Consider the following 14,561-nt stretch of genomic DNA (forward strand, 5'->3'; position numbering starts at 1 on the left):
AACAGAAAAGTGAAACAGACAGTTCTACAATAATAGTTGGATACTTTAATACCCTTCTTTCAATAGCAGGACAGAAAATCAACAAGAAAATAAAAACCTTGAACAGCATTATCAATCAAGTAGACGTAACAGCCATCTATAAAACATTCCACCCAACAGCATCAGAATATACATTCTTTTCAAATGCACATGGATATACTATATGCTAGGCCATAAAACAAATTTCAGTACATTTTAAAGGACATAAACAATACAAAGAGTGCTCTCAGATGACAACAGAATGCAATAAGAAACCGTTAACAGAAAGAAATTTGTTGAAAATCACAAATGGAAATTAAAGAATATATTCCTAAATAATTCATGGGTCAAGAAAGAACTCATAAGGGTAATTAGAAATAATTTGAGATGAATTAAAATGAAAGTATAACATATGAATACTTGATTGGTCCCACATACTCTTCTGAAAAGCAGAGGGGTTAGACAAAGAGATCTAAATTAATTAAAAAATCATTTATTATTCTGGGAATAAAAAGAACTGGGCTTAGTCTCAGTTTTGCCTTTATCTTTGTGTCTGCTGATTATCTTGGAATAGTCATTACATAGTCAAAATACAGTTGCCAGCTCAGGAATCAAATACTGTCATCTCTAGGGCTACCATAACAAGATACCACAAACTTGTTAGCTTAAAAGAACAGAAATTTATTTTATCACAGCTCTAGAGGCCAGAAGTTCAAACTCAAAGTGTTGAGAGGGCCATGTTCTTTCTGACGCCTCAAGGGGAGGATCCTTCTTTGTCTTAACCAGATTCTGGTGGTGGCCATCAATCAGTGGTGTTGGCAGTTTTTTGATTTGCAGCTGCATCACTCTGGTCTCTTTCACTGTTGTCACATGGAATTGTCTCTGTGTGTTTCTGTCTCTGGAAACAATTTGAATAGAAATTTCTATTTTTAAAAAACAAACTGTTGATTATTATGCTCTATTTAGATACTTCCTATAACCCACACCCACCTCCATTTCCCCATATGTATTTGAGAAGGAAAGAGGAACTCCTCTGAGCTATCATATTGGAAAGAATCAATAATACAATGTTTTACTAGAGATGCCTCTTATCTAAAATATTTGAATTAAATATAAAATCTGGGGAAATTATCACCCAGTTTCCCTCCTCTAGAGGCATGTTCTAAATGATAGACAGCAGAATATTTTATACCCATGAGGTTTGCTGACATTATTGATTTGGTCCAGGATCTGTATTTTCTCTCTAAAGAAAACAGTATTCTCTCTTTACTTTCTTTAATATATAATGTTGGTGTCTTAAGTTTATTGTCAGAGAGGATGCTTATAGTTCAAATGGTTTGGTTGTATTTCACCAGTATTATTACAAGATAGTCAAACAATGGCTGGGCTCCAGGATAGACCTCGGTCCCTTTGTTCCACTGGGATACTGATCTGAAAGCCACTGTTTTCTTATATTCCAAAGACCAAATAAATAAAACAAATAAATAAACAAACAAAAAAAACAAGTCAATGAAACTATTTTAAAACCAACTCTCTTTTCTTCCTCATCCATGTTAATTCTCTTCTACCTAAAATTGCTTCCTGGAAGTGATTTTTATGTTTCTTAGAGCTTCTTTATGTATATATCCACACTAATGCAACAAAAACTGTGCCTTGTAGATCTTATACTTTTTCCATTTGAATAACTATTTTCTCATGTTATATAGAGTTTATCCATTGTCCTAGATATGCATTTTTCCTGTGTATTTGAGCATCATAGGAAGATAAATTCTACTCTTGAAAATGTTAACTGGTCACTGAGACACAGAAAGCTATTATTCTTACCAGTTTTCAATAGTGAGTAGATTCTGTAGGGGTGGAATTTTAAGATGTAAGTATACTGTTTTTCTACACTCAAATTCCGTTCCCCTTATCATAGAAATTGACCAGTGAAGTGTGCTGCTGACTTTTCAGAATCCGTGTACATATAATCCATTAGGGTATTAGATATAACATTGGTCAGAAAAGCATACTGTGAAACGTTGCTTTTATTTAAACTCCCACTATTTTCACTACATGGTTTCAAGATTTTACTTCATTATTGTCCTCTGGTGGTGGGCTCTGTGAACTCCATATTTACGGGTCTGGAGCACATATCTTCCTGGAGGTATACAACTCCTCAGGTACCAGCTAAAGAGTAGATGATAAGAAGCATTCAGATTTATTAAAACTCATTAAGAATATCAGTAGCCTGACTGTTGTTTCTAAAAATATAAAATATTTATCCTTCTGTTGTCAAACAACCATATTTCATGAAAAGAAGTATAAATCCTTTTTTGCTTGCAATAGAAGAACAATAATTGAAGATATTCTTCATTTGGACCAAATACCTTCTCTGAAAATATAAGTTAAAATAGGAGTAGAAATTTCCAAAATATTCTTTAGGAAATAAAACTCCACATATAATTTCAAATTATAATTTAATTTTACCTTAAATTTAAATATCTATATTGAATTTAATTTAAGGAAGGAAGAAAGAAAGAAGAAAAGAAGGAAAGAAGGAAAGAAAGAAAGAAAGAAAGAAAAAAAAGAAAAAAGAATGGAGGGAGGAGGGATGGTGGGAGGAAGGAAGGAAGGAAGAGAGGAGGGAAGGAAGGGAGGAGGGAAGGAAGAAGGAAAGAAAGAAAGAAGATAAAGTAAAATAAAGTAAAGTAAAATATAATAAAGTTATTAAGTTAAAAACTACTTATTAAGAAAAAAAAACGAACGGATAGAACCTTTGGATAAATGGCGGAAACAGAGCTATACAGACAAAATCTCATACAGAAGCATACACTTACAAACTCACAAAAAGAGGACTGGGGAAAAAATCATAAATCTTGCTCTCAAAGTCCACCTCCTCAATTTGGGATGATTCTTTGTCTAAATGAGGGAAGGAACGAAGGAAGGAAGGAAGGAAAGAAAGAAAGAAAGAAAGAAAGAAAGGAAGGAAGGAAGACAGAAAGGAGATAAAGTAGTATAAAATAAAGTTATTAAAATAAAAATAATTATTAAGAAAAAAATTTTAAAAAAAAACACACAGAACCCTAGGACAAATGGTGGAAGCAAAGCTATACAGGCAAAATCTCACAGAGAAGCATACACATACACACTCAGAAAAGGAGATAAAGGGGAAAAAATGATAAATCTTGCTCTCAAAGTCCACCTCCTCAATTTGGGATGATTCGTTGTCTATTCATGTATTCCACAGATGCAGGGTACATCAAGTTGATTGTGGAGCTTTAATCCGCTGCTTCTGAGGCTGCTGGGAGAGATATCCCTTTTTCTTCTTTGTTCTCACAGCTCCCAGGGGCTCAGGTTTGGATTTGGCCACGCCTCTGCGTGTAGGTCGCTGGAGGGCGTCTGTTTTTCACTCAGACAGGACGGGGTTAAAGGAGCCGCTGATTCGGGGGCTCTGGCTCACTCAGGCCGGGGGGAGGGAGGGGCACGGAGTGCGGGGCGAGCCTGCGGCACCAGAGGCTGGCGTGACTTTGCACCAGCCTGAGGCTCACCGTGCGTTCTCCCGGGGAAGTTGTCCCTGGATCCCGGGAACCTGGCTGTGGCGGGCTGCACAGGCTCCCCGGAGGCGGGGTGTGGATACTGACCTGTGCTCGCACACAGGCTTCTTGGTGGCGGCAGCAGCAGCAGCCTTAGCGTCTCATGCCCGTCTCTGGGGTCCGGGCTTTTAGCCACGACTCGCGCCCGTCTCTGGAGCTCCTTTAAGCAGCGCTCTCAATCCCCTCTCCTCGCCCAGCAGGAAACAAAGAGGGAAGAAAAAGTCTCTTGCCTCTTAGGCAGCTCCAGATCTTTTCCCGGACTCCCTCCCGGCTAGCCGTGGTGCACTAACCCCTTCAGGCTATGTTCACTCCACCAACCCCAGTCCTCTCCCTGCGCTCTGACTAAAGCCCGATCCTCAGCTTGCAGCCCCGTCCACCCCCGCAGCTGAGTAGACAAAGCTCTCGGGCTGGTGAGTGCCAGTTGGCACCTATCCTCTGTGCGGGAATCTCTCCGCTTTGCCCTCCGCACCCCTGTGGCTGTGCTCTCCTCCACGGCTCCAAAGCTTCCCCCCTCCGCCACGCGCACTCTCCTCCCGCGAAGGGGCTTCCTAGTGTGTGGAAACCTCTCCTCCTTCACAGCTCCCTCCCACTGGTGCAGGTCCCGTCCCTATTCTTTTGTCTCTGTTTTTTCTTTTTTTCTTTTGCCCTACCCAGGTATGTGGGGGAGTTTCTTGCCTTTTGGGAGGTCTGAGGTCTTCTGCCAGCATTCAGTAGGTGTTCTGTAGGAGTTGTTCCACGTGTAGATGTATTTCTGGTGTATTTATGGAGAGGAAGGTGATCTCCGTGTCTTACTCTTCTGCCATCTTCCCCTCCCAGCTATCCGTTTTTTCTAGACTTTTCTTTCTTCAGCTCACAAAGGGCCCCCTGAGGATTAAGCAGAGGAACGTCAGGGTTTCTTCCAGGCCAGCTTCAGCCCTGGGATGTTCAGGGCAGACTCTCATTACAAACCTCAGTTTCTGAGGCTCCTGGCTTATGGCCATTTAGTATAGAAGGAGGATCCTGGCTGGGGAAGGCTCAGACAAAAAGATGCAGGTTCTAATCTGTGGCAGTGGGCAGTGGGCGGGGGGGGGGGGGGGGGGGGGGGGGGGGGGAGGTGGTGGTGTCAGTGCAGGAAGAGGCATTCCCTGCCTTAGGCATTTAAACCATTGCCTTCTCTTCAGGATGGCTCACCTGCAAGATTCTGTGGGGTCCGCCTCCTGGCACCATGCTACAATTGCCGGATTTTGGGTCTGGAGCAACCCAGGTCTTCGTCCGGCATTTCCGGAGAGTGCTTTCTCTTCGGAGCACGTCTGGGGACTGGCTTCTCTGCTTCCACCTTGGCTGGCATGGCCAAAGGAGCATCTTCCAAGGGGAAGAGAGGGAAGACATTCCAGTTTGGAAGAATAAAAGCAAAGACACACTCTTCGCTACCTTGTCCTGCCCCAAATATAAATTCATAGCACCTTCACATTTTTACAACCATGGGCTTAAAAAGACCAGGAGCTTAAGGGGCCTACCCAGTGTTACACAGGTAGTGGAGAGGTGTTCTGTTCAATGGTTAGGTTCATGTTGGGGCTCCGGATTTACAGCTGATAGGAATGTGAGGACAAGCTCATGCCATTTCAAACATTTCCAAGTGATACTGAGAGAGATGTTAAAGGTGCAAAACGAGGGTGCTGAATGACCTCACAAAGTGGAAATGGTGGGCCCATTTTAACATGAAATTGAAAAGAAATTCATGACAAAAGGACATAATAGAAAATGACAACATAATCATAACACTCCCCTCTCCCGTGGAAGTAAAATTCATTAGAATCCTCTCTCTCTCTACCATGAAAGGATGAGATAAAGCCTCAGCAGCAGCCCCCGTGAAAAACATGGTCAACAGGGTGAAGAGGTGTTACTAAGACCATATGGTGCGACTCAGAGAAGCAAAGAGACAACTCTGCCCTTAGCCTGATGAGGCCCACAGGAAGGAACATTTGTGGCAACCTTGGATAGTGTGGCAATGAGAGAGAACCTTCTTTAGGAGGGGACTCCCTGCTGCCGACCTTGAAAGAGCAAATATGGGACATTCGTTTACTGTGGCTCTTGCAGAGGTGATGTGCCCAGAGGTTGGGCCACCCTGCTTGACAATCAAAGCACCTTGTATTCCTGTGCTGCTTGAAAGCTCCAATCGCCGGATTTTGGGTCTGGGGCAACCCAGGTCTTCGTCCGACCATTCCAGAGAGTGCTTTCTCTTCGGAGCACGTCTGGGGACTGGCTTCTCTGCTTCTACCTTAGCTGGCGTGGCCAAAGGAACATCCCCGTAGAGCCGGTAGCCACCAACCAGGCAGTATGTCTCCCCGTGCCAGCCCAACTGCGTTTCTCCACACCCGCGGTACAGGACATGGTAGTGACCAGGTGTAGGACGAGAAACGGGAGGCACTGCTGCTGCAAAGAAAATCAGAACTGATCAGTCACTTCTGCTGTGCACAGTCTCCTGCCAGAATTTCCCTCTCTCATGTCTCTCCCAGTTTCTGGCTGAAGACCTTTTAACCTACTTGACGTCCAAAACACAGCCTTGGCCCATCATCTCTATGAGTCCCTAGAGAAGGGACACTGGCTGCAAAAGCAATCCCTAGAGCCTAGGGCTGCAGCAGATGAGGAAGTCTCTTCACCGTTCCCAGGGAAAACAGTAGAACCCGAAAGTAATTGCAATCATGATCCTCTCCATCTCTCCCTTCCACAACAGAGAAAACATTTCTTGCAGTCTGTCACTTCTGAGGCTTTCATGGAAATGTCTTTCAAGTTTTGGAAAAAAATAATCTAATATAAATTTGTTAAGAACCCTGCCCACCTTGGCAACCCTTCTTGGCCCCATTTATACTGCCTATTTCAACCACACTGAACTCTAGCTGTCTAATACTTTTATGTCGATTAGAACAAGGACAAATACTGAGGCAGAGTGATCAGGAGACTCAGAACCGGGTTCTGGGTACCAAGTCTAGGCTCACATCAACCCAGCCTCCTGGGACACCATCTCCTCAGCCCTACAGTCTCATTAGCACTTCATCACCCCCGCTTCGTTCTTACGGTCTTCCCATCAATATGGCAACACCCTCTCCCCTAGTACTCAGCAACTCAGTAAGGGATGTGTCTGAGGGGACCGATATAGATGTCTCCATGATAGTACAGTGGTGCCTGGGTTTGAAGGTGCGGTTCAAGAGTGGCCCTGTTTCTCAAACCGCTCCATTAACAATTTGCCAACAAAAATGCACTTGTCTTTTGTTAAGAGGCCAATCAGGAAAGGGTCTGAATGGAAGCATCCTGTAGCCCAAAGGGTAAGGCTACATTTATAAAACTCAGAACCGTCCTGCACACTTGTCCAGGGATGACCTTTCACTTGTCCTCAGCAGTGAGAACTGTGCGTCCCTGAAGGCGTCCCAGGTCACCGGTATTACTTACATCTGGGAAAGTGCTCAGCTGTACGTAGTTGGCAACCCCCACAGGAACATGTGCCAGCCAGGTGAGGTTGTGTGTGTATCATACCTCCTGTAGAGTTGCCCTGTCTGGGTGTACCTGCTGCACTGCCCACCCAGGGAACAGAGCACAGGTTAGAGTACACATACACTATCCGGTCACACATTCTCACACAGACAGCCAAAAAGATTGGTATCTGGTGGAGAACTGGTAGAGAAGTTTCTCTGAGTGCAGCCCGTTTGCACAGTTATGCTGCCATGGAAACTCTGAGAATGCCTGTGAGGGCATCACTACCCAGTGAGGTCATATATGGAACCTTTGACCTGAGGGGCAGGCTTGAGGAGGAGGGGCAGTTTTGTGGAGGAGAACAGGGTAGAGGCAAAGGTACTCTGCCTCGCCCCTCACCCCTGGGCCTCCCCACCCATGCCCTAGTGTAGTAGACACCCCACGTGGGGTGTGCCAGTGGGCTGGCACAGCCGCAGGGGCCACAGGAGGGCAAGAGAGACCCATATCCTGAGTTTGGCTTGAGAGACAAGATTAACGTAAGAGACAGCTAGTTTGTATGGCACTGACCCTAAGAGGCAGAGATTTGTGTGGCCTGGGGAATCAGGGAAGGCTCCTTGGCAGTCGGCCTGAAGGACAAGTGAGATTTGGACCCATGCGCAAGAGAGGGAAGACATTCCACTTTGGAAGAATAAAGGAAAAGACACACTCTTCTCGACCTTGTCGTGCCCCAAATATAAATTCATAGCACCCTCACATTTTTACAACTGAGGACTTAAAAAAACCAAGAGGTTAAGGGGCCTACCCAGTGTTACACATGTAGTGTGTACTGTAATTGTATGCTTAGGTTCTCTCTCCCTTAGAACACTAAAAGCATTTTAAGGACAGAGACCATGTGTCTTTTGTTATCCCTCTATTTCCAGCACCTAGCATTATGGCACATAATATTTGTTAAATTTATTTGTTGTCTTAGGGAAGGTGAACTGGAGATCTGAAGAATCAGGAAGCCTTACTTCTCATTTACATACCTTTTTATAATTCTTGTGGTTCTTTGATATGGCAGTCCCTGGAAACTAATACACCCAGGTACAACTTTTTAAAACTTTTTATTTGGAGATAATAATAGACTCACAGGAAGTTGTAAAAATAATACAGAGAGGTCCCACATATCCTTCACCCATTTTCCCCCAATGGTTACCAGATGCTTTCAGACCAAAGAATAGAAAAAATTAGAATATGAGATGTTTTAAATTCTTGCATTTGTACTTTTTTAAGTGGTTTATTTTTCAACTTTTCTGTCTTGTTTCTAATTTAAAAGACTATGAGATATATCCCCTCTTTTTTTGGATTTCCTTCCCATTTAGGTCACCACAGAGCACTGAGTAGAGTTCCTTGAGCTATATACAGTAGGTTCTCATTAGTTATCTATTTTATACATAGTAGCAATAGTGTATATATGTCGATCCCAATCTCCCAATTCATCCCACCCGCCCCCACTTCCTCCCTTGGTGTCAATACGTTTGTCCTCTACATCTGTGTCTCTATTTCTGCTTTGCAAATAAGATCATCTATACCATTTTTCTAGATTCCACATATAAACGTTAATATATGATATCTGTTTTTCTCTTTCTGACTTACTTCACTCTTTATGACAGTCTCTGGCTCCATCCACGTCTCTACAAATGACCCAATTTCATTCCTTTTTATGGCTGAATAATATTCCATTGTATATATATACCACATCTGTTTTATCCATTCCTCTGTCCATGGACATTATATGTATACATATAGCTGATTCACTTTGCTGTACAGTAGAAATTAACACAACATTGTAAAGCAACTATACTCCAATAAAAATTAATTTTTTAAAAAATTAGAAAAATAAATAAATAAAAAGAACTTACAGGAATAAAAGGCATTGAAGTTAAAAAAACAAGCAAAACAAAAAAACAGGCTATGAGAGATTTCAAGCATGCCATTTCAAGCTACCATGTCCCTAAAATAGCACATGCAGATATAAATAACCTTTATTCTCAGTAAATGGAAAATATGACTTAATATGATACTATAGAATTTTGAATAGATGAATTCAACATATAGGTGTGAGGCTTGTTTTTTAGCCTAATTTGCATAATTATTCTCATGTTTTTTGTTTCTCATTTAGTTGATGTAGTTTAGCATCAGTATTCTTTAGGTTTCCTGTCATCAGCCATTCATTATGGGCATTAATTAAACACGGTACATATCACTAAGAATACATATTTTTTAAGCTGTATAATGGTGAAACTATCATGAAAGCTAAAGTTTGAGGTTGTGATAAAAAAATTGAAGCCAGATATTTAGAAGGTCTGCAATAAAAAGAATCTTAGCATTTAAATGAGTTTAGAAGCACTGAAATACAGGAATCAGCAGATCAACATTATACTATCTATCTCGAAAAGAAATGAAAGAAGGTGTGTGGAGAAACAGCACTCTCATTTGTCTGCAGAAAAAGAAAACTGGAACAACCTCAGTGAAGGTCAATTCAACAATACAAACCAAAATTACAAATGAACATAACTCTTTTGTCCAGCAGTTCAGCTTCTAGGGCATATATATGGATACACTTACACATGTATGAAATGACATACGTAATGATTACTTATTGCAGCATAATTTGTAACAGTAAATATGTGGAAACCAGCTAAGTGTCCACCAATGAGGGGTAAATTATGGCATATCCATCATTTAAAAAAAAAAAAGTTGAGAAAGCTTTTTATGCATTTGTATGGAAAGATATCTGAAATAGATTACTAAGTGAAAGACAAGCAAGGTGAACAGGTATATACTGTAATACTAATTAAATAAAAGTAAGAGACATAATATACACCCACATGTATTATTTATTTTGTATTTAAACCTATTAACCTTTTATTGAAGTGTAACATATATATATACAGAAAAGTGCACATTGTGTAACCTCAAAGAATTTTCATAACTGAACATACCCGTGCAACTGGCACCAAGAGTCTAGGTCCTAGATCAAGAAACAGAACATTTCTATCACCCCAGAGGCCTCATCCTGTCCCTTCTAGTCACTATGACCACTCTACAAGAGTAGACATTATCCTGATTTCTAAAAGCATAGGCTAGTTTTGCTTGTTTTTGTACTTAATAGGAATTGACTCATAAAATGTATACTCTTCTGTGTCTAGCTTTTTCATTCAGTATTGTATTTGTGCAATTCATCAATATTGCACACTGCTCAATATCATTGCTGTTTAGTATCCCACTGTGTAAAAAAATGGGCCACAAATCATTTACCCATTCCACTATTTATGGATATTTGGGTAATTTCCAGTTTGAAGCTATTATAAATAGCACTACTACGAACTTTCTAGTATATGCATATGCATGTCCATATACCTAGGCAAGGAATTGCTGAGGATCTGCATATCTGCAATTTTAATAGTACTGCCATACAGTTTGCAAAATTGATTGTACCAATTGACACTCCCACCAGCAATGTGCAAGAGCTCCAATTGTTACAAAACCTCACCCACACTTGCTATATTCTGTCTTTTTAATTTTAATTATTCTTGTATTTGCGTAGTGATATTGCACTGTGGTTTTAACTTGCAGTTCTCTAATGACTGATGAGGTCGAGCACCTTTTCACATGCATTTACTATTTGCTATTTAGATATACCCTTGTGTGAAGTATCTAGGTGTTTTGCCTAATTTTCTATTGAATTATCTGTCTGTTACACTTTTAAATTTTGAACCGTGTGAATACTAATTTTTAAAAATTTTAAAGTAATGTAATTAAAAATATACATAAATTTTATAGTGCTCTATGCTGCATGTTCTCTACTTCGAGATTTATAATATACTAGTATTTCAGAAGCTCTAAAAAGTCTTAAAATTTTCACCACAGAACAGTCGGAGAAACGCTGTTTCCATTCTTGTCTAATTTTTAGCTTTCATGGAATTAATAATTGCTTCCTTTTTCTACTTGCTTATATTTTTAAGTTCTCTCTCGAATTTTATCACGTATTTCATTAGATCTATCAAACATCTATCAATATAACTACCCAAATACTCAAAATTAGTAATCTAAATAAATTCAATTACACTAACCAGTCTTTCTTCTTGGAGTCTGCCATCTTCCTTCTCTGGTGAAAACGACTGCTCTCTAATTCTGCCACATATCTTTCAGCCTGGAATTTCCCGTCACATTCTCCTGGTCCTTTTTTCTGGATCCCACATCTTTCTCTTTCTTGTCTTGCTCTCATGTTTCGTTGGAGCACATCCTCTAGTAACTTTCCCTTAAAAAAAAAAAAAGGTGGATGGATGGATGGAAAATAAATGTTTTCATCCTTGTATATGTGAAAATGTTTTTATTCTACTCTTACTCTTGATGGATAGTTTGACTATAGGATTCTAGGTTGGAAGTTATTGTCTTACAAAACTTGAAATTTCACTGTAGTGTTTTAGCATAAAAGTGTTATTGTTGAGAAACCCAATGCCATTCTAATTCTCATCCGTTTATTCCTGCTCCTTCCATCTGAAAACTTTTAGAATCTTCTCTTTATTCTTAGTGTTCTGATCTTTTTAATGGTGTGCTTTAACATAGGTCCTTTTTCAGTCACTGTGGGTAGCTGGTGGGTCCTTTAAATATGAACATCTTTGTCTTTTGGTCCTGGAAGAAATTCTTGAATTATTATTTTGATCATTTCCTCCCTTCTTAATTTTTGTTCTCTTTCTCTAGAATTCTGTTTGTAAACTGACTGGATGAATGAATGAATGAATGGGAAAAGTTTTCTGAGCACTCTTTGTAGCAAAAAGCTTATTAAGGAATGAACCACAGATTATCAGACCATATCTTTAAAGCTAAGTATTTCATTTTAAATTATCAAATTTTAAAACACACTCTTTCATTACAGCTTCCATTTATTGTAAAATGTAACACTGCTACTCTCATTTCAGGCAATACAAAAATACAGGAAGCACTGATTTTCTGTAGGCAGAAATCCCTGATTGAAGTCAGGCATTCCCTATTACTTTTGCTTTAGAATTCATTAAATGCCTAGCATGGACTTGGTATTGTGTATAGTATTTGCACCACACTTTGCAAAATAGCCATTTCAGGTGTAGAAAAGTGTTTGTTTAAGGTAAAAAGATCTTTGCAGTCTTTTTTGGTTGGCATTAAACACCGCATTCTTCCCAGATCTATAAGAAAGAAATGTTTGCAGTCTGACCTGGAATCAAGGGAGGGACTCTCTCAAGGTTACTTTTCAATCTCTGTCTGTAATTATGGACGTCAGGAGAGAAAAAAAAAAGTCAGAAAAATAGGTCCCTAGTAGAGAAGCACTCAACAGGAACTAAACATCTGAACGTTTAGACAGGATTAAACTCTGACAGGGCTTATCAGCCACCCCCACACGACTGAAGTAGTTGGAAGTGAGGTTAGACTGGAGTCCAGGTAAGCAAGTGAATCTACACCCCTACCTGACTCACCGGGCTGAGAAGCGCGGAGCCCTAGTAAGTCACCACCGCACGTCCTCAAAGGGCTTTCCGCGCAGGAAATGGCAGCTGCCACACCCACCCCGCTACCTCTGTCTGGTGTTTGGCGACTCCCGGAAGACGCGCCGATGGGACCAGGGGAGATTCCTCCTGGGTGGGAGGGTCCGCTGACTGAGTGTGAAGCTGCGGAGAGGAAATTTCCCCACAAGAAAACCTTTCCAACCTTGTGGGTTGCGGGGAGAGAAGACAAATTGAGCGCCCCTGGCTCACTTCCCCACTCCCAAGCCCCCGCCCGAGCCCCGCCGGTGTGGCACACGTCGTCTGGTCGCCACAAGGCGGAGATCTCGGGCCTGAGGCCGAGGCCGGAGCCTTGCTGGGAGGATCGCGGGCCAGTGGCCCTCATCCCCGCCTCGGCATCCGCCGCTGACGTCGCGTGAGAAGTCTGGGGAGGGAGGAGCTCCGAAAGGCGGGCTCGGGTGGCTGGCAGCGCCTGGGAGGGCCAGGTCGGAGAGAGGAAGCTCCTCCCCTGTGCGCCCCGCCGCCGCAGAGTTGACCAGTCTCTAGAAGAGAAGAGTCCGCTCCGGCTCCGGATAAGCAGCGGCTTGGCGTGCGCTGCGCGGAGAATGGACGGCCTCGTGACCTCATGTCCGGCAGGCTGTAGTGCCTGCCGAGCCGGCTCGCGCAGGGGGTGGAGCCGCGGGAGCGGCGGGCACTTCCGGAATCGATCGGCTGCTTGAGTGCCCGCGCCACCCGCTACCATGAACGAGGAGGCCATCTGCAGCGTCCTGCCCACCATCCCGTACCACAAGCTCGCCGACTTGCGCTACCTGAGCCGCGGCGCGTCCGGCACCGTGTCTTCTGCCCGCCACGCAGACTGGTGCGTTCGGGTGGCCGTGAAACACCTGCACATTCACAGCCCGCTGCTCGACAGGTAGGGCGCCCTGGCGGCTCCACCGCGGAGCCCCGAAATCTGCGTTCCCCACCCCACTGGCTCTAACCCCCGGCAAGCGGGCTCTGAAGCCCAAGCGACGGTGACCACTTGGGATCGGCCGCACACCTCGTCACCTCTAGGCAGCCGTTCAACGCTTGGGCTAACATGGTGGGGAGAGCAGGCTTCTCTGGAGATGCAGCAATCACGTTTCTTTTCACTGCCCTCTCCTTTTTTTCTTACTCCTGGGCCTCCTTTCTCCAGACACCAAAAATCAGCAATCACAGCCCAACTCTAAACGTCCTCTTTATTGAAGTTGGGTTCTGTTTGCTTTGTTTTTCCCTTTTTTTTTTTCTTTTTTGAAGTCGAATTCTAGGGCTGCACTGCCCAATAGGTAGCTCTTAGCCATAGGTGGCTATTAACTTTTTTTAAAAGTGGCTATTAGAAAATTTCAAAGTGTATATGTGGTTCACATTATATTTTTATTGAACAGCACTGCTGTAGAGTCTGGGACGTTTTGGTTTGGGCTTTTTGTTGTTTTTGGTTTACACATGTAGGCATGAAAGTTTAGATATCAAACTCAATTTAGTTTCTCCTCTTACCATCACAGGGAAGGAAGCCTGTCTCTAGAGGAAACTTGTATTATTTTTGCTAACAATAAACTGAAATCAGAAAGCTGTTAAATGACCCAAACTTTTGAATGTCTCTCCCATCCTGGACCAAGTTTAGTGCAATGTCCAGATTTCAAGGGAAGGCTAGATTAGTTCCTGTTTCCAGAAAAACCTTTCAACCGTATATATTAATCAGTGAGTCTAGTCACTAGTCTTGTGTATTTTCCTTCCAATGGGAATTTAACTAGGCCCTGCATTCAATTCTTAGTGAGTTAACATCCATGACTGCAACATTCTCCTCTCCTCCCCCTATATCTAAAGTGAAAATACATCATGCTAGATGCCTGATTAGCTAGAGGCTGTCAGTATCCAACAGCAGATAAATTCCTCAGCTTCAGCCCTGCTAATGGTATTGACTTTCATCTGCCTGTGGCTTTTACTTGCTCTCTTGCTATCAGGCTTGGATGGGCTAGATCTCACA

The 14,561-nt window shown here is 42.4% G+C and overlaps 1 protein-coding gene and 1 pseudogene across 15 annotated transcripts in view; one reads left to right on the plus strand and one right to left on the minus strand.

The window, feature by feature from the left end:
* Nucleotides 1–13,461, minus strand: LOC307175749 (uncharacterized protein; the record flags this gene model as incomplete). 14 transcript variants are annotated; one of them, XR_013824449.1, is made up of 10 exons in its annotated part: nt 1–916; nt 2,092–2,187; nt 3,203–3,399; nt 3,642–4,457; nt 4,764–4,934; nt 5,718–6,005; nt 8,676–8,841; nt 11,156–11,343; nt 12,277–12,323; nt 12,536–13,461. XR_013824449.1 is itself a non-coding variant. In XM_079901199.1 (3 exons), the coding sequence occupies 3 exons, from the start codon at nt 13,335–13,337 to the stop codon at nt 5,852–5,854; spliced, it is 915 nt and encodes a 304-aa protein (XP_079757325.1). In that variant the 3' UTR covers nt 5,633–5,851. The 14 variants fall into 14 exon arrangements, 2 of the variants coding, with proteins under 2 accessions (XP_079757325.1, XP_079757324.1); XR_013824448.1 differs by lacking the exon at nt 12,277–12,323 and having other exon boundaries at nt 12,765–13,461; XR_013824451.1 differs by having other exon boundaries at nt 5,718–6,002; nt 12,277–13,461.
* LOC307175751 (receptor-interacting serine/threonine-protein kinase 2-like) overlaps nt 13,378–14,561 on the plus strand; it is a 17,991-nt pseudogene continuing 16,807 nt past the window's right edge. The window contains exon 1 of the transcript XR_013831789.1: nt 13,378–13,472. The product of XR_013831789.1 is annotated as a receptor-interacting serine/threonine-protein kinase 2-like (transcript). The remainder of the gene's footprint in view (nt 13,473–14,561) is intronic.

Source organism: Stenella coeruleoalba, assembly GCF_951394435.1.
Source record: "Stenella coeruleoalba genome assembly, chromosome: 17".
Taxonomy (NCBI): Eukaryota; Metazoa; Chordata; class Mammalia; order Artiodactyla; family Delphinidae; genus Stenella; species Stenella coeruleoalba.